Below are 27,683 nucleotides of genomic sequence, written 5' to 3'. Positions count from 1 at the left end.
ACAAATTCAGAAATTCAGTGATGTTGCTCATCTGATGAGTAGGCCCACACTGCCTACTCATGTGGCAGGACAATCTGACAAATAGCTACTAAAATAGCCTCCTGCTATAAATGAGCTTCTCTCGAGAATATTCAGTGAGTCAATATTCAAAACAAAAAGATGCTCAACTAGTATAATTTTCAACCATCTCAGTGTTCTGTGTCTCTTAAAAAATTACAAATCCCAGCAGTCTTTATATGGGTAGGATCTCAGAGGATATAGATACCAAAACCAGACATATTTGCTCTTGCTGTTGATCACAAAGATGATAACATTGTTAAGGAGACACCAACTGTTCAACAGTGGAGGGAAAGGTTAAAAAGTATATATTTGATGGTAATCATCAGTATGGCATTACCAATTAGGTGTCAGGACCAGGCTCGTTTTGCTTATTGGACTATAATAGACAATACGTTGGTCAAACCAGGACACAAATCTACTGATTTCAAGGCAGAAAGGCAATGGTACTTTGCTGTAAAAGTAGAGAGGAGATGTTATCAATCAACATTTTTAAACAGGAAAAAAGTAATTTATTTCAATATACATCGCATTTAAAACTATATAACATTATTTGTTTGTTGAATATTTTACACAGCTCTTATCATGGAAATGTCCTGGAATTTTACAAAATAAGACCAAGCTCTGAAACAATAATAATAGGATATCCCGCCCTTTAATTACTGCATGATTCCTTGTATTTTACATAAAAGTAAATTTTAGCTTCATACATTATTTTTGTTCTTTATAAAAGGAAAAAAAAAACATACCTTTTCAAAGTGAGCTTATATGTTCTTTGATGAAAATAAGATTGATCCGAGAGTAGTGAATGATTTTGATTATGTAATGCCTGAGAAACTGCTTTACGTCAGAGCAGAAAGGACATGATGTTGCTCAAAGGTCCATATTTGTAGACTGGCCGCTTCAGGCCATTCAGATGTACAAACTGTGATATATTATGAGCATGGAAGATACTTTGTATGCGGTCATTGCAATTGAAGCAGATTCAAGAGCAGAAAGGAAGTCAGGTGCAATTTATGATGTCAGTCTGAGAACAAAATATTTGTTCCTGTCCCACAGTACCACCAGAGCCAAAGCTGGAGATAATTTAGTGTAAACCCAAATCAGGACAACTTATCTGCTCAGAAATGGCCTGTAACTACAATTTAAATAGCTAAGAGTTGTCTCTACAATGTGCAGGATCATTGCAGTTAGTAGTCACAATATTGCACTATAACGAGAGTGAGGAAGAGAAATCAATGGGCAATAATCGGCCTGTAGTCTGTAGGCCAGCACCTGAGAAGGCCTCTGGTTCAGAACAAATTGTACACAACAGGGTGCTGAGAGCGCTGAGCGAAGAGAGGTCAACTGTCCACTAGGGGGCCTTCAAGACCTGACAGTGAGGACTCCCTTTTATCCATCTCAGTGTGCAGCGGAGTCCCCAGAGGAAACTAAACATGCCATGGTGCAGCTGTAAAAGCAGCGGGCACAGCCCGTTGTCATCAAGAGGTGAGCGGTCTAGACACCATTTCACAAAGTGATACAGAATTACACATTCATTGCCACTGAAAGCATGAAAGAATCTCAATATAAAAGCTGTCTGTTTTTCATTTTTGCTTTACTGGGACTGGTAGCCTGGTGAAGGTTTGCTTTCCAGTTCCCAAATAAATAGCAACTGTTTACTGAAGACATTGTAGTGTAGCTATTACCAGAATTATCCTTATTTACATGGTTATCATGACTTACATTCTTTTGAGTAATCCGAGTCCCGTGGGAGCCCTGGCACAAATGTAGGAAGCTCGCTAAAGCATAGGAAAATATGTCACAAGTCCTTTCATTTACAACTAAAGCAACAAAACAAACAAGGTGGCCTGTTCTGATTTTGTGCTGCAAACTGCTACAGAGGACTGTTGCACAATGCCAGTTCAAAATCTGTTATTGCCCGATTATCCCCTCTCTCTTCTGCATTCCTATAGTCAGGCAGGCATTTGTGAATCATTTCTGTGTGTTGGCTGGGCACTGAAATCAAACCCTTTGGTCACCAGTCTCTCCGAAGCAACAGAAACGGGTCGAATCGTCACGCGTGGCTGCGTCTCTCTGCTCTGTCATCTGTGATGGCCTCACTCTGCAGCCTTGCTGGGCAGGTACGATGACGACCATGAAGTTTACCAGAGCAGTGTGGCATTCGCTTCGTACACAGCCCCGGATCTGCCCGTTGCATATGCTCGTTGTGACGGTCTGTGTGCTTTCGGTGACAATGTGGGGTTAGATGCCGGCCTTGTCGCTGTAGAAGGGCGTGACATGAAACATGTAGCAGTGTGTGCAGACCCTGACGGGCTTCACCTGGCCGTACCGGGGCAAAGGAGCAGAATGGGAGGAGCAGCGAGAGCAGAAGATCTGAAATGACACATTAGGTAATCTATCAGTTACTATCCATATATGATGGTGACGCACAATGTATGAATCATAATAAACTGAGCATTCTGCCACCTGGGCTCCTTCAGACTGAGAGTCTTTGTACCTTTCCACAGCTTCTACAGTGATGCTTCCTGCGGATGACAGTGAAGGGAGCTTTGCAGGCAATGCAGGAGTTGCAGGCTTCATCGGGGACCCAGTCTGGTGGGTCTACACGGAGAGAAACAGTTAACACAAAGGAGGCTTGTCACCATCAGTACATCTGCTGCAGAGAATGGGGAGAGAGGGAACGGAATAACATTTCAACTAAATCTAAGTGGATTTGTTTGGGGATTTTCTGACCTTCAAACTGGCCTTCCCGGGCCTTGGCGGCCAATTCCGATGAGGAAATGGTCTCCTGACAGAGAGCACAGTCTTCCAACACGGCACTACGCAGGACAGGACCTGCTGGACACCACAGAAGAAGAAACTAAAACCAATGTAGTGTGTGATTGATTGTTGTTTGTGTTAAAAGCCCTGCTGCAGATTTATGAACCTGTTAGACAATATAGTGCAGACAAAGTTTACAGACAAATATTAAATCTTTACAAGTCAATAAACACACTCTGCTTACTCATAGTTTGGTTGAAGACATTTATGAGATAACCAGTTTTTAGTCGCACTAAAGCAGCTTTGAATTCGGTCTGTATTATATTAATAAAAGACAATGTATATCGTATATCCAAGACATGTTCCTCACCTTTCTTTTGGTTATCGTCGTCTCCCTCTTCACACTTGGTTGCCATGACTTCAAACAGAGTCTTGAGGATGCTGCGAAGGTCACTAGCATAGTTGGTTTGCAGCTGATCGGCAACACCTGCATCGCACCAGAACACATAATGGATATCGGCACGAGAGAGACAAAGAGGTGGAGGGACAGCGACTTAACAGCATGAGAGCTTTTACCTGATATACAAACAAAGAGGCGGTGGATGAGGTCGCTGCTGCTGTGGAAGCGTGATCGGATCTTGTTCCTGGCGGCCAACTTGGCGTTTTGCAGAGCCAGCTGGATCTCCCGATGGTCCAGGTCTTCTGACATCCCTGAGCTCGGGGTCAGACTGCTGACAGGGCTGTAGGGAATGGTGATAGACAGGGTAAGATTGTGTTTTCTTTTTTTTTTAAACACTCAATTAATATTTCATCGATTTTAGATTTTAATCTTTAAGTTAAAAATGATGAATAATGCATATAAAACAAAAGGAAACAAATCAACTCCCTACACATCTCACACATTGCCAGGAATATGCTGTTACCATTAAATATACTGTACAGAATGTACATGGAAATCAATACTACGACATCTGTCTAATTAAATCTACAGTCTAAGCAAGGAGGCAAATTAATGCTGTCACCTGTAGCCCAAATGGGAAACAGTGACTGACACTTCTATCGATTGCTGAATGTGAACAAAGGACTGCATAAACTGGACTGGAAATCTATCTTTTTATCTATCATGCAAGAATTCAGTTTTTAGCTTTTTTCTTGAGCGTGGGCAGGAGAAAGACACTCAGTGAAATATAACAGTGACACACACTTTCATGAATGATAAGTTACCTGGGAGTGTATGTACTGCTTGACAGACTACATGTGGTGACGGACACACTCTCACAGTCACTACCTGACACAGAGCTGAGGGGAGAGCTCTGAAAACTAAAAAACAACCAAATTGATAGTAAAAAAGGAGAAATAAAAGTAGTACAGAATAAAATGTGTATACACAAAAAAACACAATGGCAAAAGAAAAACATGGGTATATAATTGAGGCAACATAAGGCAAAGCAAAAATGAAAAAATGAAAGCAACAGAACAATTCAAAATATATGATGAAATATGGTGAAATAAAACAGATATTTATGTTGATGCAAGATTGTTTCGAGATGATACGTCCCCCCCAAATAAATCAAAGAGATAGTAAAATGACTCAGAAATGACAGCACACCTGGAGCTCCTCCTGCTGTCCTCTTTGGTGTCCCTCCTCGAGTCTTTAGTTCCTGGCTTGTCCTTATCCGTCTCCTTGTCCCTCTGTCGGCCTCCACTGGCCTGCTGTCTCTTTTCATTGCACGGGGAGGGTCCATCCCCTCTACTGGAGCCACAATCCTGAGCGTGATGCCCCGGCCCCGGCGCCACAACCAGGCACTTCTCACAGAGCTGGGAGTTTGAATCCTCTTCCAGTGTCTCTGCAGAGCAGCGGGAAGAAGGGGGAGTCAACTGGGCAGCGAGCTCGCCATTACTGTGAGACTCGTGACCTCGTGGGGGCAGCCGGCAAGCAGAAGACTGGATGACATTGCTGGGAGCTGCGGCCTTACAGTGTTTGTCCAATCCCAGGGTGAGGCCTAACCCGTGTCCAGTGGTCTCTGAGGTGATGGCATCTTCGTGGCCATCCTCACAGCTCCCACAGCAGACACAGGAGTTGAGCAGGCAGTGAGTGGCCACCAGAGGGCCGCAGGGCTCAATCTCAGAGGGAGCGGGCCGCGGCAGCAGCAGCTTGTCCACGGCCAGCTCCGTCAAGCTGGGGGAGCGAGGATTGAAGATGACCGTGGCGGACAGCTTCATCCCACCCATACGGTGGGCGATGACCTCAGCCGTTTCAGACGCTGTCCCCTCCAAACCCATCTCCCACCCGTTGGTGTAAGGCAGAGATTCAGAGCCAGGAGCGGAAGTGCAAGGAGGGCGCTTTGCGTTAGGACAGTGTGTGTTCTGGCTGCGTGGCTGTGGGCATGGCTGCGCTGACTGGGCCTCAGAGTACCAACCGTTCCTGGTGGAGTCTGGCCGTGGTCCCGGCTTGCGCTGCACAGGACGAGTAGACTCAGGTGCTTTGGAAGGAGAGGCGATACAACGACAGGCCTCTCTTGAAATGCTGGTGATGCTGTCTCCTGCTGCGTCCAGGTCGTCCATGAAGAAGACCTTGTCCTCCTCCTCTACATAGATGCCTGTCCTTCCCCGGCTCACCAGGAGCCTGCGGGGAGAGGCCTCAGTGCTGGAAGCCCCACTGGAGCCTCCTGCCTCTCCTCTGTGGGGTTGGTGTGCCGGGGACTGACCCTGGCTGGGAGGCGACAGAAGGGTGGACATCTCGTCCCCCACGCGGTACACCATCATGTTGAGCTGCTCCAGTTCCTCCTCATCATACTGCATGGAGCAGGCCAACTCCGCCTCCTCCGCCTCCTCACACAGCAGGCCCTGCTCCTGCTCCTCCCCTCCTGTCTCCACCTCCTCCCAGCCCTTTTCCACTTCCGCCAGCTCCTCCTCCTGGCTGGGACACACAAACGGAGCCAGATGCTCCTGCTCCCCCTCACTCTCCCCATTGGAGGTGCCATTAGCGGGGCTGCAGGATGAGTGATTCTCTTGGACTGGAGCTGGTGAGCTTTCTGCGGCCTGCTGCTCCTCTACGGACAATTCCCCGTCCTGAGAGATACACAGGTTCTTTTCCAGTGTGATCAACTCCTCCTCACTCAGGGTCTGCAGCAGGTCTCTGCAAAAACAGCGTACAGGAAGATAGTTGTAACATAGTGATAGAGGAAAAAAGATAACTTGGAAAGATAAAAAGATATTTTTTGTGATGTTCAATATTCACGGACTGTACCTGATTTTCTTCAATAATGTGCGAAAAGGCCGGAAGAGCTCAGACATGTCCTCTGATTTTCGGTCTAGGCTGAGAGGTCCCTCTGAATACACAACCAGCCCACTAAAAAATATGTTTAAAATTCTATAAGAGGGCAGGAGAGAGCAGAAAACAAGGAAGTGGGCGGAAGAATAGAAAGGACAGGCAACACTTACCACACAATGGCTAGTCGGGGAATTGTAAACATCAGTGCGGGTTCATAGTCATCGATCATGTCTTGTGTGAGATAGCCCAGCTTTAGGGCCCTGGGACAACAGAGCAGGGCAAAACACATGATTAAAAAAATCAACCACATTATCTCCAGATATTATTTTGATTCTGGTAAATTTCAGATGAAGTCGGTAGTGCGCTATAGGCTGTAATTCCTCAGTAAACTCACCTCTCCACAGTCTCACAGAAGAGCACAATCACATCCTGCTGTACATAGTATTCTTTGGGAGACTTCACAGGCACCATGGCTGACACATAACTGGCAATGGAAGAAAAAGAAAATGGAATGTAATGGCATTCACAGCTTTGTTTAATGTTTTTGGCACCCAAGACTCCTCGAGAGGATGATAAATGTGGATTAATCTTATTGCTACAATTTGCCAATAATTGCCCTTCATTTACCTGAGCTCAAACTCAGCAAAAAGGCCGTCGAAATGTCGCAATGCGTCCTTTATGCGGTCTGTGTACAAGTTGAGGTCTCTCAGGGCCTGGTCTCTTGTGATGTTACGAACCTCCTCCAGGCTGCGCGTAAGGTCCTTAGCAAGGGGCCTCATCGCTATACTCTCTATCTCCCTGTTCATGATAATGGAGCCGGCGGCCAAACACTGCACAGGAACACGTACGTCATAAATCATCTCGCCTTGTACAGAAATTTAACTGAGAAAAATATGTTTAAAATGGCACACTTGACAATCAAGATTTGTAAAAACAAAAAATGAAATAGCATATTTTTATGCACATGTGTGTGACTTGTGCAAGGTTGTTTTCTTCTGGATTGATGCAGGAGGGAATACACTACCTCAGCCCCAAACCACAGCTGCCCTGCCAAGTTGTCATGACGAATCTCCTCGGGGAATTTGACACAGAAGTCTCTGTTGGCCCGGTCGTTGGGAATACATTCATCCATGATCTGATTGATAATGTTCAACACATTGTCCTGCAAATGAGCACAAGAGAGTGACAGAAAACAAAATTGAACAAACTAGTTGGAGGGATAAACATGAGTGAGTGAAAAGCTGTTCCTGAAAAACTATTTTCTCAGTGTTTAATTTGAGTAACTAATGTTGGTTAATAATCCAGCCTTCATCTCTTTATGGAGGCTGTTGTATTGCAGCATTTAAAGACCATTGATTAGGAAGTGAATGAAAACAATTTGACAAGTACATGAGACCATTATGGCCATCGCAGTTACATTCTCCCTCAATAAAAACATGAAACTAAAGCCCATAATTCCAGCAGTGAAAATGCAGTGTCACACACAGCAAGAGCTAATCAAGAGCTTATGTGCCGCTGGCATGTACAACAGCCACAACAATGACTTACAATGAGCCTTTCACTCAACCGCAGCTGCACTGTGCACTGTAATCTTGTCAGGCACAGCACTGCGTCTTTCTCTGCTGGCCCCGAGGAGAAAGATTAAAAAGCTCTGAGAAGGAGAGCTTAACCACTGATTCCTTTATGGCTGTGTGCGGCTGTGTGTGTGTCTTGGCCCGGCCCGAGTGCCACCACACTGTCTGCGAGCGTCTCCCAGCAGGGGACGCCGATGATAACCTTCACTACTGTTGGTTTCAAATCATCTAGAGGTAGCGACTCTGGTGTGATACCTGTGTCTTACAAAAGACTGGCTTCAATGCTTTTTACAGCCTACCTCTCACTCCTTTCACAATCTCTGACCCATTCTCTCCTTCTGTCTCTTGTGTATGCCATCCAACTCAATCTTTTGTCCATCTCTAACACACACATATACTCGCTCGCCTGTTCCAGCAGGCCGCACTGTAAGAACAGCCGTGCCAACATAATACGAGCAGCATGCCAGCAACCCCCACAGAGGCCCATGAATAAGAGCTGATAGCAGCAGTGGCAGGTTCAAGTGCAAAATTTTGGCTTGAGCGCACTTGCCTTCTATTCTTTGGGCCTCAGGGCTATGGGGTATCATGCTGCTTAATTCATTCTCCAAAACCCTCGAGGAGGCACGCCACTGAAAAAGACTCCTCTCTGAACATACAAGTGCTGAGAGTTAAACATTTTCACTACAACTTGTAGGGTGAGAAAACCAGAGACTAATTTGAGGTGCAGAACAATCCTGACAAGAGCTAGACATTCAACTGCTTCTGCTGGAAATTTGGGGTGATAACAAAATGGATTTTAAAAACGAACTAAGAAAGAAAGGGGACGCAAAGCATCAGAACAAGTCTTACCAAAGAAAAACAAGGTGACAGACTGGCAACGGGAAGGATGGAGGGGAAAGAGACAGAACGGTCGGGGATCAAGTGATGACCTTATTAAGTGGTTCTCCCCTGTGTGCTGTGGCGGTGGGGGGAGGCTGAGGCACAACGGGCCACATGACGACCTCCCTCCACCACCTCCAGCTCTCTCAGCGTGATGCAGCATGGCAGCTATAACTCATGCACAGCATCACCTTCTAAGCTCCTCTCAGCCCTGAACCGCATAAAGACCTGAACCGACCTGTACAACCTCAACCTGCATCTCCACATACAATAACTTACCATACATACATACATACTGTACATACTAGGGATGCACCGACATCGATACCGGATCGGATATCGGGCCGATACTGACTCAAATAGCTCGATCGGTATCAGTGACAATGGGGGCGATCTATTAAATTCAAGTCTATGTTTATGTCCTATATACATTATATACGTTTACGTTTTGACCAGTTTTTTGCTGCATTAGAAGGTTTACACTTAAATTGTAATTCCTGTTAATATTGATTTTTTTTTACAAAGTTATTGGTGTTGGATTTATTATTTTGATAATAAATAATTATATAATTCACTAAAATTATATTTATTTGTTACATTTTGTTTTACAAAGTTAGGAAATCAATGTTTAAGTCAAGCCTGATGTTGCCTTACACATAAAAAAAAAAGATCCCAGTCACTTCCACACAGTGAGGCATACAGCTTATTAATTAAACACTGGTATCACATCGATACCATCCCAGGTATCACTATCGGGACTGAAAAAGTTGGATCGGTGCATCCCTAATACATACAGTAAAAACAAAAAGACAAATGCCTGACCTAATTCTTGTTCTTTACACAATTACCTCGATCAAAGCTACAGTTATAAATGCCTCTTACCCAAGGAAGCCGCTCTTGTAACCATTTACTAATAACCCACATGACACACAGCCCAGTCCAAACAAAGTCTACTTATCTCATCATATCAGCAAAACTGCTCGATGTAAGAACCCAGCCAAGCAATGTGTAGTAAGGCAACAGTCCTATCACCTCGCATGTATGCAGAAAGGGGTGATAAGGGTGGCGTCTATTTTTAGCTTCCAGGCCAAACCCAAAGGTCCAATCAGGTGATTGTGTGAAAGAAAAGAATCGGTGTCGGTGAAACAGGTTTTGCTTGCTGTAATCATTCCACCTGTTTATACTGGCAGCCAGTACATATTGGCTTATAGCCACTATCTATTAGCCAAATCCACAGTCCACCTTCCATATACAAATATATTCAAAGGTTTATCTAAAGTATCTAAAACATGAGGCTATCCGAGTTAGACAAATAGAGCTGATATCTTCATTCATGTCTTTTTATTAAATTTCTTATTTTTGTTAATATCCTTCACCACACAGGGAAACATAAAAGAGGGAGTCTGATACTAAAAAGACTAACTTTGTAAGACTCACTTGGTTTGTCCAATTCAGATAGCTGAAGCCTCATAGTAGCTTCAGATAAAGTTTTGAATAGTGGATAAGCACAGTGGATTTTGTCCCCCATCACTAAAGGCCAGTATGAAAAGAGGGAATGATTACAGTAAGTAAAACCTGTTCAAATTTTCATATGAGCACCTGACTTTAAATACTGTGAACCTATCCTCTGACTCTATTCCAACTCCAGGGCTATTTTTATGTATTATTTATGATGAATGAATGAAATAACAACGCTAGTTCACAAAGGCTGAACTTTATCCGTAGTGAAATGTAAGACACAGAGAGTTGATGACTTTGTTGGTTTCTCCCTGCTGACCTGACAGGAGCGGAACTGGTTGACCAACAGGGTGCATCTCTGAGGGTCCTTCCTGCCGTCGAGGCCGTCCAGCTCAGTGGCCACCTGATTCAGCTCTTCATCAGCGTAGTAGAACTGGGCCAGGAGCTGAGGGTCCGTCCTCTGCACACAAACACAAAGAGACACGAGGAGGTCATTTTAGCTGCTTATGAGAAACAATACAGACGACGCAACGCACAGAAAACAACACAAAAAAGGTTATAAATCACTGTGATGGTTAATAACTGGGCTACCCCCCTCTACATGTTTTGTGTGACAGAGTTTGCCTGTGTGCTTTGCTCATTCATTGACTGTGTTATTTCTTAACATCTTATACCACAACGCTCTTTGCACTAGGGCTGCAACTAAAGATTATTTTCATTATCGATTAATCTGTCGATTATGTTCTTGATTAATCGATAAGTCGTTTGGTCTATAAAACGTCAGAAAATGGTGAAAAATGTCCATCACAATGCCCTAAAGCCCAGGGTGACGTCTCCAAATCATCTCCAAAGATATTCAGTTTACTATCACAGAAGACTAAAGAAACCCGGATATTTTCACATTTGAGAAGCTGAAATCAGAGAATTTTGTTCTTAAAAAGCCTGACGCTTCTTTAAGATACACATAGCCTCAGCCAGACAGCATATCCTCTCATTTTGTGTTTCCTTCATCAGTCTGTCTAAAAAGCTGAAACATGACATTGGGGTTTTCTGTCCCTAGATAAGCGAGTATCTATTACTATTCTGGCTATTAGAATTTGATCACCTCATCATTTTAACAAAGCAAAATCATTATTTTGTTAGTGTGTAAATAGGGGTGTAATGATATATTGATCTGGATCAATATATCGATTCAGTGAACATATCCCATGGCACGTCTGTGTCACCAATTTCAGTCTAAGCTCACTTTCTTCCTACAGAGCCAGTAATAAAATTGTCAAATTATATTTTAGTTCCTTTTTGTGAGTTGATATAAATGATTGTGTTAATTGGGCATATGATATTGTCTCATATTGATTGCAAGTTCCCGAATTGAATCGAAAAACTATCATATCGTGGCAAACTTTGTGATATCAGCATATCGTTCAAAGAATCAACACAATATCGTATCGTGATAAAAACTTGTGATTTACACCCCTGTGTGTTAACATGTCCTGTGAGTCCCAGACACATTGTCAATGCTTCATGAGAGGCTGTAGTTGCTGGACTGATAACCAAACATCATAAGCAAGCCATCAATTGAATATATCTCTGAATGTGTTTGATTTAGTGAACTTCGCTCCGATCACAACAAAGCGTCCTTTACTAATTGGTTCTTAATCCATGGACACAAATACAGTCGTCAAATCATCATCTGAGTCAACTTTACATCTCAAAACAACACAATATTAGCAGAGGAACTGACTGGATATCATAGCAAATCAGATTTCTATTTGACTCTAAACCGTAGGGCTGGCCCGAATGCTTCGAAGCTTCAATCGCTGCCACGGTATTCCACCTCCAAATCACTATTCGAATGCTTTGTTTTTTGGGGTTTTTGTTGTTTGTTTTTTATGTATAAGTATGTAATAATAATGTTTAGATCCCAAATTAGCTCATGAAATAAGGAATAAGCCCACAACATTATTCATTATTCATTTTCAACATTGATTATTATTAGTTACTCTCAGACGGATATCGCTGTTTGTTGTGTGTAGAGGTGCGTGTGTCTGTCTACAGTAGTGCGGCAGCGGCGCTGTCCGGACACTGAAATAGGGGAGATGGGAAGAACATGTCAGCCTGCTGCACCGCTCAGCGAAGCTTCGACGCCTAAAAAAATGGTATTCAGGACAGCCGTACGAAACAGAGTACGGACCAGGCCAAGCCAGGATAATTTGGAGGTCTAGAGACAACATGCTATGTTTTCTGTTATCTGGGGATTACTGAAACAGAATCTTACTAAACTGTGAGAGACATTCATAAACTCCCAAGTGTGCAAAACCTAATAGTTGATCTCATAAGGTGAGTCAATTATTCATTTCAGTTGCAAAACTTAGCAACTGATGCAGGGTTAGAAATTAGCACCAGCCACCATCCAAATGCTGGTAAAATATGCAAGTGGCTGCTAGATTTGCTTCACTTAACAGCCAAAAAACAATGGCAATCTATGGTGGACAAAAAACTTAATTTCCAACACTGAACTGATGTCATGCATTGAGGAAATCTGGCACAATACAGAGTGAGGAATATCCCCCTTGATGTGCTCTATTTTGACCATTAGGTCTTCTATTGGCTCAGGGGAAGGAGCTGTGTTCATTCATTACACCAGTTTCCATGTGTAGTGCTTGGGGGAATTAACATGTGCACTATTTAGAGCTCTGCGTGAGTGAAACACAGTGTCAGGAATGGACAGCTGCAGTCTCCAGAAAACCAGCTTGATGCTTGTTGGTTTTCTAACTGTGGGCAAGAAAACACATGAATTACGTATTATGTTCAGCAAGTCTCCTGGTTACAACAACACTGTGCTACTGCAGCACTTTGGTGTTAACAGGTGGAGTATTTAACTGAGCATCGTTTCGCCCACTCAGTGAGGGTAACTCTTTTAGTTACCGTCTGCTTTCGGTATATACGCTGCAATTACATGCAAATAAACCACAAAACTGAGATAGAGTGATGTAGAGGGTGCAGCCATGTCAAGGCAATACAGCACCAACATGCAGGCAGCGTAACAGAGCAACATACTTCCAATCTGTAGGGACAAAAATAAAATCAGGTAAGTAGGGCATTGTATGGGCCAGCTTAACAACAGATTGCTCTCCCATTTGCCAAGTTATTCTGGTGATTTATGAGCAAACACACGGGTTGTACAAATTCACATTCATACATTAACGCATTTTTCAACAAGTATGGGAAGGTAAATGATACAAAATGGCATTAAACCTGACAGGAGGAGTTAACAAAGGTTAATATAGTGTGAAAGCTCCCCAGAAGAGTGAGTGTAATTAGAGAGGCTGGCCGTGGTAGAGGATTTATGTCATTATCTCCCACCATGCTCCCCTCAGTGTGGGGGGGGACAGCACAGCGCAGCAAATCACTCTGCTGCTGCGTGAAGCAACAACACACCGGGTAGGGAAGAAACACTGACGCACAAATAAATGTAAACACAACAATTGATTATTTGCGTTGCTTCAAGACCTATACCAAAATGAAATAATAATCACAATTACAATTTTACAGTTCATTCAAGACCCCAACAAGCACTGTGTGCACTCACACACAAACGTCCTAGGGAGGGCTTACGTTGATCGAAAGGTTAATGGTTTTTGAAAATGGCGACCACATGCTGACGTGCATCATCACGAACCGCAAGCACCCGATGACGGTACGGGAGCTTAAAAAGGACAGCATGACTGTGCAAACTGGAAGGAGGGGAGAGCTATGCCGGTAAACATGCTCGTTTTGCCTGCCTCGCCTCGACCGACTGGAAATGCGTTTCATGAAGTCGAACTGAATACTGGTATTTACCGAAAACCTCTCGCAGGACCTTTTCCCTTAAGTTTGCAGTGCTTCCTGTTGCGTGATGCTCTTCCCGTTGGGCCCTCACTTCTCCCTCTGAATATGATACATGGTGCTGTTCCCTCACTCTCTCTCATTAATAATGAAACAAACAGCAAGGAGGAAACACAGAGATATAACCTACAGCTGGGATACTTGTCGCATTTTTACTGTGAGTGTGAGGAGGGAAAAATATTTTAGATTTTAGAGGTTATTTTGAGGACTGAGATATGTCACTAAATTATGTGAGGAGGGCTATATTTTGACAATTGGTAGCTTTTATTTTTTGTAAATGTCATGTTTTTGAAGGGTGTTAATGCTGCTGCAATTGTTTAAACAACTAGTATGGTCCTTTACTGTGTTTTCACTTGTCCACAGGTAAATCAGAGCTGCAGGGTGAGTTACAAAACAGCAGTAATGGATTAAAGCAGATTTGCACTTATTTTCTTGATCAAGGACACTTCAGTAGGGCGGACACTAAAACCCAGTTTGTCCCACAGAGCAAAATCAATAATGTTCCTGCACATTTTGTTCATGGGTGTGAATTTTCATGTGTCTGCCATCATGCCATGTTTACTGAATAAATTTGGAAGAGCAACGCAGAAAAAGGCATCTAATCCAAACTAAAACAGACTCTGAGTCTGTGTTACAGCAGGCAAATATAGTAAGTGTTTCACACTCTCATCAAGTGTTCTTTCTTAACAAGGTCACATACATGCTCTATATATAAATAATCTGTGAAGAATGGGAATAGGCAGCCACGCTATTACAGTAAGACAAAAAAAATAATCATCAGACTGTAAATAGTAATATCCATCATTGCATTGGCATCGCTACAATGGAAATACATTTGAGTGGGTTTCTCTGAATGTGTAGGCTAATGGGAAATGAGTACAAAGGAAATCTTAATTAAACAAGGAAGCAAACAAACCCACTGTAAAATGAGGTATTCATCTTTGCATCCAAATTTAATCTGTGAAAGGCAATGACATCACCAGTCAGGAGTCAGATTTGACCGGACTTTACGCAACAATGAGTGAGTCTATAATACAAATGTCATGATGACCAAACAGGAAACAAGAGTGGGAGACAGAGAAAGACCTTTTTCTAGCGCAGGCACAACACGGCCCACAGAGTGGCGGCATTCATTTTGAGATTCCCGAAGCATACGGGCCAACGCTGACGGAGGAAAAAGAGAAGTATTGGAGACAGACGCCACCCTATAACCTCCTCCTGCTGCATTCCTCACACAAGAGGGAACATTCCTGCAGCACTGCATCATGGGGGAAAAGTCAAAGGCAGGCAATGTTCAAGACACGCTGATTTACTTTAAGATACGGCAGCGATGCTAGAGCCGCTTGGTCTACAAGTTTTGCGTGCCGTGGAATAATCATTTATCAGAAATTAGAAAAAAAAGGGATGAAAAGATTAAGTTGATTTCACCCTCGTTCCTGACACCGGTGTGAGTCAGCTGCAACAGCTGTTTGTGAGTTCAACCTTAGCCTAGTGATAACGGAATTGTTTACTAAATGGAGATTTATATCACTACATTAAAACAAGTTGAACCGCAACAAACTAGATCTTACGAAGAGATTTGTTGTTAGGTGTAACTGGTACTAACTGACAAAGCTTGCGTTAGCTTGCTAATATATACCCGGTTCAAAGTGAAGATAAGGTAAAGGGATGCGGTCGACACATTGATTAAAATGATGTTTATTAGCTGTGTAAAGTGGGAAGTTTTTAAATTACATTTCACAAAAACAACATAATATACCCAAAAATTACAAACATTATGCCAATAATGTTAGATTGAATTACCAAATAACATCTGTTAGGTTAACAATATCAGGTATTTCTCACTCCTACTAAACTGCAGGGCTGTCCCGAATACCATTTTTTGGGCTTCGAAGCTTCGGTGAGAAATATTCAAAGGTATTTGAAGCTTTGCAGCGCGGCGCAGCACAGCAGGCTGACATGTTCTTCTGTCTGTCTGTCTGTCTCCATCGCCCCCGTTTCAGTGCCCGAGACATTGCCGCTGGCGCACTACTGTACACACACACACACACACACCTCTACACACAACAAACAGCTATATCAGTCTGAGAATAACTAACATTTATTAATTCTGAATATGAATAATGTTGTGGGATTATTTCTTATTTCATGGGTTATTTGGGGATTTATACAAAGCATTTGGGTCAGCCCCACTAAACTGTATTAACACTAACTCTTACAAATAATTCTCCATGTATGCATATATAAATAAAACAAAGTCTTAATATATTGTTTGGGCTCCTAGTTGATTGCTTTTGGTTGGACAGCACTACAGATGTTTCTTGGCAACTGATTTACACATTAAAAGTCTTTACATTTAAAAGCTTTCTAACAGCTGGTGCAACCAAATCCTGGGTCACGGCAAAAGTCAAAGTAGTAATGCTACTTTAACATCTAATCACCTTCAGAACAGTTAACACCTCTAGGCTACCATAAGGGGAGCTGTCTCTGAGAGATGAGGCCACACATGTCATAAAATACAGACTAATCCTTTGTCTGAAATTTAAATGTAAAGCCTTGACACAAAGATGTCTGTTTACATTAAATATACTGGCACAGAGTAAAGTATTGGCCTTGACGTGTACATGACAAGTATAGAGTAGATGGTTAAAGAACGGTGTTGTCTTACAATAACTTGCAACTATTAAAAAAGGTTAAAAAAAAATTTAACTTTATAAACCTCCAGACCATAGACTGTTTATAAAGATGGATGACTTGAGATGGACAATTTGACAGCTCCTCAAAAGTGAAGCCAAAACATCTGGATCGCCACCTGGTGGCTGGCTGCAGTATAGGTCATAAAGCCTCCTCCGTGTTAGTGGATGGGACATGGGCCAAACTAAAAAGTCCATGTCAAATAATTTTTCACAAAGATGATTTCTGTCATTTTAGGTAGTTCTTATCACGCTGATGTATGTTCAAGTGTTAATTTTTCTGATAAGGTTGATTTGAATGACTTATTTGACGCTATAAAAAGGGGGTGAGACGTCATGATTGACAGCTGTGAGTCTCTCTCGCTGACAAGCGATTGGTTTGGCCGGGTGACCTCGATACCGCGGCTCCACCGCCTGATCACTACTGCGCAGACTCTGGCTCCAAATAACGTCAAAATCTCAAAATTGGCAGCTCCCGTATCCGCAATATTTTGGCTTCACTTCGGTACAGTGAGAGGAAGTGGAGACGCATTGTCCATCTTGATATCTTTTCCAGAAAATGTATATATATATGGTGACAAAAAAATAAGTTCTTTAATTAAAAAGCATTCATTTAAAATTGTTATACAAAAGTAAGTGTGTGAACATCTGGGAATGTGACTTCTGAACTTGCGAGTTGTGTCATCATCACCAATGACAGCTCTACCTTGCGTAAGTGAGGAAATGATTCAGCAGATCTGGCTCCTGTCCCCTGTGGCGTGCCACTCTCCTGTTATTCTCCTGCTGTTCTGGGTGCCCTCTCTTTGAGATGACTCAAAAAACTCTATCCTTCGCGGTCACAAACCCATCATTTCAGACTATTAGCCTCCCATAACTTTATCCAGAGTGACAATTACTGTTAAGCCCCCTCAATCACACTGTTTCACGATGACTCAGTGAAATTTATGTCCCTTTTGTTTAACGTTAAATCAATAACAGGCGATGACAGTGTGACTCTTAACTGAAGCACGTTACTGAGAGAGCTCGCCTGCTGCTGTACGATCAACGTTTTCATCATCTCAGCCAGCTTTCTCCTTGAGCGGCTGATTCTGGGCTTCATTTCTATTCAGACTGTGCAGATGATGGAGGCCGTCAGGCTAATGCTTCATGAACGTCCATAGCATCGGTGCGTGCACATGGAGCCCACTTAAGGGACTTATGAGAAACCTTGCCTCTGCCCTCCATACTCTATTCCAGGCTCAATTTGCTGCCTTCTGGCTGCCTTCCAAGGATCAGAGGCAAATATTGTAGAGGGGGGGAAACCAGTTCACTCTGCTCCATCCAGTCAGTTGGCAGACTGGCAAAAAAGCAGCCGGATACAGTTCATCACCTTATTTATTATTCAGGACTCAGCATAAAAGCCCAGGCAAGAGCGAGCCAATCGTTTTGGTAACAAACAAGGAAACTTCCTGGACCATTATTTATATTAAGTTTGGCAGAATAAAAAGTAAAAGAATGCAGCGTTATGCTGAAGTATGTACAGTTGTGTTGAGTCATTCCTTTCATGTTCAGCTTGCATCAGGAGTTTCTCTCCTCACCTCTGTGTCGTTTTTCTGCAGCTACAACGTTATTGATGGGGACTTTTCAAGCATAAACTCAGAAACAGTTTCAGATTTTCTTTGTTTATTGAATACACGAGCAATTAAATCAGTGGAACTAATCACAGCTGAGGAGTATGTCTGCACTAACCAGCTGAAAGTTGGCCTACAGATTGAACTTCATTGACTCAATATATTCAGAGTGGTCTGCCCATCTGGACTGATGGCATAATCTGTGTGCTTGTCTCCTCTCAGAGGGCTGCCCTAATCTGGCATTTGGACTAAGCAATGACCGGTGCCTGTGTCTGGCACATGGTTTAGCATGACAGGCTGAGGTGACACAGGGTGGCGCGGAGGATTTAGGAGGCTACAAGTCGCGTCCAGGATCCCCTGATGGTAGTGTGGCGACACGTGGGGACACCCCTCTACCCAGCAATCGCTGGGAGGTTCTTATGCAAGCAATAATCTGGTTATACAATCCAGAACTGGCTGATTAAATCGTGGCTACAGAGGAGAAGGTGATTTTTAGATTTACAAAATCAACAACTTGGCATTTTTCATGGCGTGTAAATGACTCGCAAAGAGATGACAAGATTGGTGGAGATGTATGGCCCTTATCTTTACACAAAAAACACCAGTGAGAAAATACTGGCATGTCTAACATTTAAGAAAAAAACTCAAACAAACCCACCTATGCCCTGTCATGATTCTCTGAACACACATCCCCTCTTCAATGCTGAGGAGGTGCATGACTCACATCCAGGCTAATTCTGTCCTCATATCTTTCATTGTTATGAACAGTGACTGAGAGATGGCATTGCCCCGGCGGTCCCAAATTGCACACAATGACAGCCGTGGGACAGCAACAGTATGTGTGTGAGTAAACAACACACATCTTTAATTGCTGTCTGCTGAGGTTAAATATATGCAAGTCAACTTGATTGTGCAACTGGGATTGCACCAATAAACAAGTTGCACTAATCTTCTGTTTGCATCTTCTCCACATAGTGTTTTTTACCCAAAGCAAAGCTTTATTTTGCAGAGAAGTACTTGGTACACATGCAATGTTTTCCATTAAAATATGAGTTACAATATCACTGTTCTAGAGTCCAGTAGGATGAAACACTAGAGCTGCTAAAGAGAGACATCCTCTCATCTTATCTCCTGCCAACTGTAACCAAGGCCAAAAAAATCTAATCCCAAAAATACAGGCCTACTGTTCTCCTCCTTTCTCTTCCCTTCTCCCCTGCTGATAAGACAGAGCCCAGAGCAGGAGGGGTGGCATTTCATTTGCTGGCTTTTCCTAGAACAATCAGACTCATAATATAGACACCTTGAATGCATGCTTTATGTTTATCATCAGTGACAAGGCTTTGATCAGAGAGGGTACCAATTATTACCAATAAGAAATTGGGTGTAGAAAATGAGTGCAGCCTCTCAGTCGATACCAGGACGAGCTGATTCTCTGTGGTACCTTTAAATCTCACTCTTCCTCCACAGCCATTTTCTCTCAATCATCGCTTCCCCCACACCTCGAACAGTGGGCCCCGAATCCCCAATCCTGCAATGAATTTAAAAAGGCCTTCAATCGCCCGGCCTGTCTCGATCTGCACTAGGGTCAGCTCTCTAAATCCAGGCAGCTGACACCAAATCAATTACCGCATGGCTGGTGGGTAAGCAGAATGGGACGTCCACAAAGAACTCCTGAAACCAGGCTAAATATGAAGCCACAGCCGGCCACCGCTCAGCAGTTTGCCGTTCCCTCTCCCATCGACTCCGTGCCAACAGTGCAGAATCAACTTCGCAAAGACAAGCCCCTTATAATTGCTTCACCTGCTCTCAGTTCTTCCACCAGCATGTTAGCAATATTCACAAACAAACCACCTTAGTGATGAATGACAAATGAAGGACAAACAAGAAAGTGAGGTAAATCATGAGATGTCACGGTGAGGAAAATGTCCCACTAATAAACTTGTGACAACACCGGTGTTACTGATTACACCGGACATTTCAGAAGATAAGATGACGCTCAATATATGTAGATTGCTTACTTCGATCTTCCAGGTTGAATGGCTGTGTGTCTGGCCTCTACTTTTGAGCTTTCGCTGCGAGGCCGCACGTTTCTACCTGGCGCCGCGCACAACGGCTGCGACCGCTACATTCTCTGCACAGCGATTGCCTCATTAACGTTATGGTTCCCTTATAGCATTGGGTTTAAATCCGAAATATGGTCAAATAGGCGCTTCTGCTTTTCGCTTTGACACCAAATCCTCTGCCATCGTCTCGTCTGTCAACTCTCGTCCCGTATGTGCAAAATCTGACTCCTGTACTCTGTACAAAGCAGACATTTTAACTTACAATTTGTAGCATTGGTCATCCGACTATGCATTGATAACACGGCGCTGATACGCAAGAATGAACTAAATGGGTTTTATTACTATAAAAAAAAAAAGGGAAAAAAGACGATGCGGGCAGTCGGTACGTAATGTAATCGGTGTATGCCCGAACACCGTTCAACACCGGTAACACCGACTACCGCAACAACCTATACAATAGCAGAACCTACTACAGTCAGGCCTGTCATACTCTGTGGAAGTGGAGCAATCATTACTGAGGAAATCAACAGCCATGATTCACCAGTTCTTGAAAACTGTGGCAAAGCATGTCCAGACAAAAAAGTGCCGCCTCCACTTCCACACAGTTTTGAGTTGTTTTTTAATTAGATATCCATAGCTATTACTGCTGTTTTAACCATGTGTCATAACCACCTCTTCACAGATGAACATTTCCTTCCAAAATCAAATCCAACTCCTGCATTTTAAGTAGGGCCCACACAGCTGGCAACAGAAGGAAAAGTGGCTCCTGAGCGAATGATAAGTAAAAATGTGTTGCTTTGTCGAAACCATCAGCTGTCAACATGTCGGGTTTTCTTTCTGACAGTGTAGACAAACATCTCTAAAGCAGCTTTTATGGTGGCTTGACAATGATTTATGACTTTTATTTAAAGCTGAAATGATTAGCCCAACAACAATTGTAATGATAGATCCATTGTTAAGCCTTTTTTTTAAACACAAATCCCCAAAAATCCTTGGTTCTAGCTTATATTTGCTGGTTTTCTGGATAGCAAATTGAATACATTTGGGTTTTGGATTGTTGCTCGGAGAAAACAAGACATCTATGCATCTATGAATATGCTAACTTGGGCTTTAGGAAATTGTGATGGTTGTATTTTACTCTATTTTCTGACATGTCATAGAATTAGGCCTGTCAAAATGAATGCAATAATAATGTGTTATTATCACATTCTTTAACGCATTAACGCAACTTGAGATTTTTAGGTTGTAGTCATTTTTAAAGCTAGAGTGAAGATACTGGTATCATATGAAACTACAAAACCTAAGGAGTCCATTGGCACCAACCATGTCATACTAGCTTGTTGCGAAGGAGGCTAAATAACGCTCTAAACTTACACTACATTTTGGTAGGAAAAACTGTCATGGCTATTTTCAAAGGGGTCCCTTGACCTCTGACCTCAAGATACGTGAATGAAAATGGGATCTCGTACCCACGAGTCTCCCCTTTACAGACATGCCCACTTTATGATAATCACATGCAGTTTGGGGCAAGTCATAGTCAAGTCAACACACTGACAGCTGTTGTTGCCTGTTGGGCTTCAGTTTGCCATGTTATGATTTGAGCATATCTTTTATGCTAAATGCAGTACCTGTGAGGGTTTCTGGACAATATTTGCCATTGTTTTGTGTTGTTAATTGATTTCCAATAATAAATACATACATACATTTGCATAAAGACAGCATATTTGTCCACTCCCATGTTGATAAGAGTATTAAATACTTGACAAATCTCCCTTTAAGGTACATTTTGAACAGATAAAAAATATGTGATTCATTTGCGATTAATCGCGATTAGCTATGGACAATCAAGCGATTCAATATTTTAATCAATTGACAGCCCTACATAAAATACATGATTATTTGATGATCAAGAAAATACTAGGCATGACAGATTCATTGATAATGAAAGTAATGATTGGCTGCAGCCTATGTTAACAAATATAGATTAATAGTCTTATTGTACTGTATTATTGTGTTGGTTTACATTATATTGTACAAGCTTTGTTACTGTGTCCACTACCAGTATGGATTTAATGTTTCTAGATATTATCTTTTCACTGAAATACAACTTTTTATTACCTTTAAAGGCAGTGCAATCACAAGGACTGCCAAGAGAAAGCTTTGTTAACTGTAGTTTGATGTTTTACAAGCCAAAATCCAAAATTGGTCTTTTATTTTACTATATACTAAAGAAAAAAATAAATAAACATGTTACACACAAATACACCATTCAAATCAAAAAGCATGAAATGTAGCTTTTGAGGCTATACATTTGTGATACACTAAATATATATATAAACACACACTGTTGACATAAAATGACATAAGAAAAAAATTAAATTTGTTGAAAAGTATAGGAAGTTACACTGAAAAACAATTATTATGGTCAGCTCTGTTAAGATGACCATGATATATATAATTATATTCTTCTAATCTTAAGTTCGTAAGAATCAGCGACCTGTCAGATGTTGGATGATCTTATCAAAGTAATCAGACATCATCGTTGCATATGTTCATACCTTTGCTAACAGCCTATATTGTTACATACTGATATCTGTTTGACATTTCGATAAGGAGAAGTGCAGAAAGTATCAGCTACCCACGCACTAAACTGTCCGGTGGGGAGAGGGGTGGGGGGGAATGAAGGGCAAATTAGTAGCATGGTGTATATGGGGGTGAGAGCACCCGGCCTGGTGCGAGCTGTGAGCCCGTCACACTGACAGATGAGGTGGTGTGGAGCTGAAGGTCAGCTCCTGAATGCCTGATGGAATAACAACCAAGAGAGGAACACAGGCTACAGAGGAAGTGCACAGGTTTAGCCTCCTGACATCTCTCTCTCTGGCTCTCTCTCTCACCACCAGTCACTCTGCAAGTTTGCCGCTGATGAATGAGAGGTGAGGATACAGTGGCCATTTTGGCTGCGCGGAAACCTGAGCCAGGTCTTTGATTGGGACTGCAGGGATGTGTGCTGAAGCAGATTTTTATGAATGCTTCTCCCCTGATTTCACCCTCTCCAAAGCCTCTTTTACCTATCTAAAACTTTTCCCTGCAGAATGTACAACTAATGAGCAGTCAAATAAAAGCACGCAAAATATCGAGAGCAAATAGTAAGCTCTCCTTTGTAGATATTTTTGTAAATAAAGGTTTATTATTCACACAAAAACCAGCTAAACCAGTTTAAAGGCCGCGAAGGAATGTGGAAAATATCATTACTTTGGGGGAGTTACTGTAACTATTACAGCCTTTACCCCACTGCCTTACAGAAAAACAGGACAATCCATTCTTACACATTCATCTTTTTCCAGAGGTTGGCACTTAGATGACAGAGTCAATAGGCAGGTACATTATGTCCCACATGGTGCTGCACACTACTGGGAAGGGATTGTGTAGCAGGGGCAAAAGAAAGTCCTCCTCAGTAGGACTTATCTGGGGAAGTAAAGAGCAGCTCTGAAAATATCAATAGCTCCGCTTCAGTCAAGGGAACATGCTGATTCAACACTTTTTCTGTCTCCAGGAGAACATTGTTCAATAATAAACGGCTTACTGTTGATGCAAAATGACAATGCTATGCGGTGTTCAACTATAAATGCCAGATTATGTGGGTTGGGCACATATTTTAATTACCACAGAAATATTTTCTCTCCGTGCAAACTACTTAGTTGCTTAGAGCATAAAGTGATCGGAGCCCTCCTTTCATTACTGTTGTCTTTTCATACTGATTGGCGTAATTACAGAGGCTTGTGGCGCTTTTCTCTTCACTCCTTTGAGGCAGAACTGATCATTTAAAACCCACAGACTTATGTGTAATTCTGTTAATTCCTACCACGGCTGTGATTTGGCAGAAAAAGGCACTGATGTAATGGCTCAGCACTTCAGAGTCAGTAGTCATTCATGAATGTGACAATACTCTGGTGAACCCCAACACTTAGGCCTGACCCCAACAATGGGTCGCCAAAATGCTGTGTCAGCAAACATGGTCAAACAGAGAAAAGATGAGTGACGCAGGTGCGTGCATGTGGTAAAGAGCAGGTGGATAATATATAATCACATGCATTATATTTGATCCCTGTCTGACACTACTGTTGCGATTACTGTTATTGTTTGATATGGAAACGCAGTTGTCTTCTATTATCAGAGAGACTGACTTATCAACTAATACTGCCTGTTAGAAATACATGTTGACAACCCTTTTAAGTAAAGCAAAACGTCTGATATTTTTTGCCAAGAAACACAACAATGCACCACAGTCACAAACTTGTTAAAGAGACTTTCTGCAGTATTTTTTCTTGTTTCCATCAATAGAAAAATATGCTTTCGGGACTCATGATGTACAGAAGTTATGATGCCAGATAGGGATGGGCGATATGGAGAAAATCAAATATCATGATATTTTTACCAAATACCTCCATATCGATTTTGCAAGGATATTGTAGGGTTGACTATTATTGCTTTCACAAAATATTTACATGAGATTTTTCAAAAATAATCCTTAATAATGTGGATATAATGACTAAGTGTGTAAAGGAAAATAATAGAACAGACAGAAAAGTTTGGTAAGTTCAGAAAACGATATCACTTTACTTAAATAAAGCCTTTAAAGCCAGGAACAGACCACACTTATGCCATAATACGATATCACAAATCTAAGACGATGTCTAGTCTCATATCACCGTATTGATATAATATTGATATATTGCCCAGTCCTAATGCAAGATCAACCGTTTATGTGCCAATAAACTGAAAGGACGCCACACATAAAACACACTATAATGTTATTCAGGCCTGTAGACTTGCGTGTGTGGACTAGAGAAGAAAACTCCAGCCTTCAGCCTCTTTACCAACAACAAGATTTTTAAATGGAGTACTAAAAGTATAAGGAATTCAATATTTTTGAATTTAAATATATAATCCTAATGTTTTTATGTAAATGCTCTTCAGCTGATAATAATAACCTTTTGTACCCATCCTCCAGAAGAGGCTGCATTAGAATACTGTGTAGTACAAGTGGTGTGTGTCATTTTGCAAAGAAGTGCTTTTCAACGTAATATTTCTTCACAGTAAATAGAAAACTTTCCATAAGAGCATATGAGTAATTGGGTCAAGGCAATGAGTGCATATAGACGGTAAACCCACGTCAAACATTACGACATCCAAAGCTCAGAATTCTCTAGAAGTAGACTAGTTCAATCTCAATCCAACTTGGGCACAAAATCTGTGAGTGTTTATTACTCTGAAAGCTTTATGATGATACAGCACGAAAACATTATACTGTACAGATCAATGACAACTTTCTTCAGATTTATGCTGTTTTGCATGTGTGCAAGTCGTCGCATTAAGTAGGGTGCTTTACAATTTCTCCTCCTAAAACCTAAAAAGGTAACAAGAGTTCCCTCCCTGGAGAAATATTCACATTCACTCCAACTAAAAAGTGCTGCAGTTGGCATATATTAAACTGTTCATTTAACAAGGCGATCAAGCCTTCAATGCTTCCACTGCTGTGTCAGGCGTGTTTCCACACTCTGAGCTTGATTTAAAGAATCACAGCACATCCATTACTAGCTCACTCTAAAAATGGTGATTTGCAGACCTAAAATGCTATGAACTGTTTTGATTAATTTCTTATTTTGTAAAATGAAGACATTATTTATATTAACATTATTATTATTATTATTATTATTTTATCATTATTGTTGCTGTTCTTGTTGCTATTGTATCCTTATGGTATTACAAAGAATTTGTGAGAATAATACCAAAAGAAAATCACTTCAACACTACCTAACATTAATGACAATGCCAGATGAAGGTAAGTCAATCAGTATAATTCAGTGTCAGGCCGTAACACTGTTCGCCCTGACTAGAAAACAAAAGCATCAACAACAACAACAGAAATAAGTAGTTGCAGAAATAAAATGTTATGAACTGTTTTGATTAATTTCTTATTTTGTAAAATGATGACATTATTACTATTAACATTATTATTATTAGAATTTTATCATTATTGTTGCTATTATAATCTTGTGGTTTTACAAAGAATTTGTGAGTATAATACCAAAAGAAAATCACTTCAACACTACACTAACATTAATGATAATGCCAGCTGAAGGTAAGCACGATAATAAAAAAAAGTAGTTGCAGCCCTAAAATACTATGAACTGTTTTTACTTTGGATTAATTTCTTATTTTTTTGTAAAATGATGACATTATTACTATTAACATTATAATTATTATTATTATTATTATTATTATTTGTATCATTATTGTTGTTGTTATTGTTGTTGCTATTATAATCTTGTGGTTTTACAAAGAATTTGTGAGTATAATACCAAAAGAAAATCACTTCAACACTACCTAACATTAATGACAATGCCAGCTGAAGGTAAGTCAATCAGTATAATTCAGTGTCAGGCTGTAAACACTGTTCGCCCTGACTAGAAAACAAAAGCATCATCATCAACAACAACAACAACAAAGGGATATAGCTGCTGCTGGTTAATATACAGTGTAACATCAGGAGCTAACGTTAGCAGATGTGAGGCAGTTTTGCTAGCTGTCTCCAGAAGCTATATGCATAAAACAATGACTGACTGCAGAGCTGACACAAAGATAACTTACCTTGGGCTTATACAGCCACTTTCGAAAGCGGTTCATCGTTTCCTCGCCACCTTCCTTTGTCACCAACCCCTCCTCTCCTCTCCTCTCCTCTCCTCTCCTCTCCTCTACCTGTGTGTGTCTGACACAGTATCAGCCGCTGGTTGCTAAGCTACCTAGCTAGCAGCTGGTGGCTTCCAAAAAACGCTAAATGTACCAAACACAACGTTGTGCTGAACGTTTACAAAGGAGATATTCGACAACAACGACTTATTTCCATCTTCCCTAAATCCCCGCGGTTGGCTGCCTATCTGTCTCTCCTCCGCCCGGCCACTTCCCAAGTCCCGACTCTCTCTCCAGACTGACTGAGCGGAGCAGCTTGGTTCTCTGCCCGTCCACCGCTCACTGGATGACAGTCACGTTGACAACATTCACCGCCCACTTTCACAGGAAGTGATGCCTTCACGGGCAGCTCCCAAACACCGTGAAAAATATGATACCAAACAGACCGTGTGTAAGCATAACTGTGTGACTGACTGGTTATTTTGTATTTGTTAAATCACCTCCGGGCATGTTTATAAATAAAAGGAAACATTTTTTTTTTAATAATGATTCATGTCTGTTATGGTCTTTCCAGAAAACATTTTTGAATTACCCAGTTATAGATTCAAGATTCAAGTGTTTTATTTGCCATTTGCTCTTATAAGTACATTGGAAATCTGAGCAGTTTACACCGAGTCAGCTTTAAGAAAAGAAAAAAAGGTAGAAAAAGGCACAAGGTAATTACAGTACAAATT

At 41.6% G+C, this 27,683-nt stretch overlaps 1 protein-coding gene across 3 annotated transcripts; it reads right to left on the bottom strand.

Moving 5' to 3' along the window:
• Positions 1–546: 546 nt before the first annotated feature.
• zfyve28 (zinc finger, FYVE domain containing 28) lies at positions 547–27,332 on the bottom strand. Of its 3 annotated transcripts, none has more exons than XM_037746620.1 (14): positions 26,911–27,331; positions 10,325–10,465; positions 7,119–7,256; positions 6,722–6,924; positions 6,489–6,578; positions 6,265–6,354; positions 6,071–6,172; positions 4,430–5,959; positions 4,045–4,140; positions 3,397–3,560; positions 3,191–3,307; positions 2,794–2,898; positions 2,558–2,661; positions 547–2,433 (listed from the first exon to the last, which is right to left on the bottom strand). In XM_037746620.1, exons 1-14 carry the CDS (start codon positions 26,944–26,946, stop codon positions 2,302–2,304), a joined length of 3,048 nt encoding a protein of 1,015 aa, XP_037602548.1. In that variant the 5' UTR covers positions 26,947–27,331; the 3' UTR covers positions 547–2,301. The 3 variants fall into 3 exon arrangements, with proteins under 3 accessions (XP_037602548.1, XP_037602549.1, XP_037602550.1); XM_037746621.1 differs by having other exon boundaries at positions 2,794–2,895; XM_037746622.1 differs by lacking the exon at positions 4,045–4,140 and having other exon boundaries at positions 26,911–27,332.
• Positions 27,333–27,683: the final 351 nt, after the last annotated feature.

Source organism: Sebastes umbrosus, chromosome 16 (genome assembly GCF_015220745.1).
Source record: "Sebastes umbrosus isolate fSebUmb1 chromosome 16, fSebUmb1.pri, whole genome shotgun sequence".
NCBI classification, from domain to species: domain Eukaryota; kingdom Metazoa; phylum Chordata; class Actinopteri; order Perciformes; family Sebastidae; genus Sebastes; species Sebastes umbrosus.
Note: the sequence above shows the minus strand (reverse complement) of the source record. Positions and strands in the feature narration are given on the sequence as shown.

Bases quoted from the DNA above. Each gene is read 5' to 3' on its own strand.
- zfyve28 (XM_037746620.1), bottom strand. From the start codon at position 26,946: ATGAACCGCTTTCGAAAGTGGCTGTATAAGCCCAAG. The intron at 4,141-4,429 runs GTGTGCTGTCAT...GTTGTTTTTTAG, and splicing joins GACAGCAGGAGGAGCTCCAG to TTTTCAGAGCTCTCCCCTCA. The intron at 2,899-3,190 runs GTGAGGAACATG...TGTGGTGTCCAG, and splicing joins CGACGATAACCAAAAGAAAG to CAGGTCCTGTCCTGCGTAGT.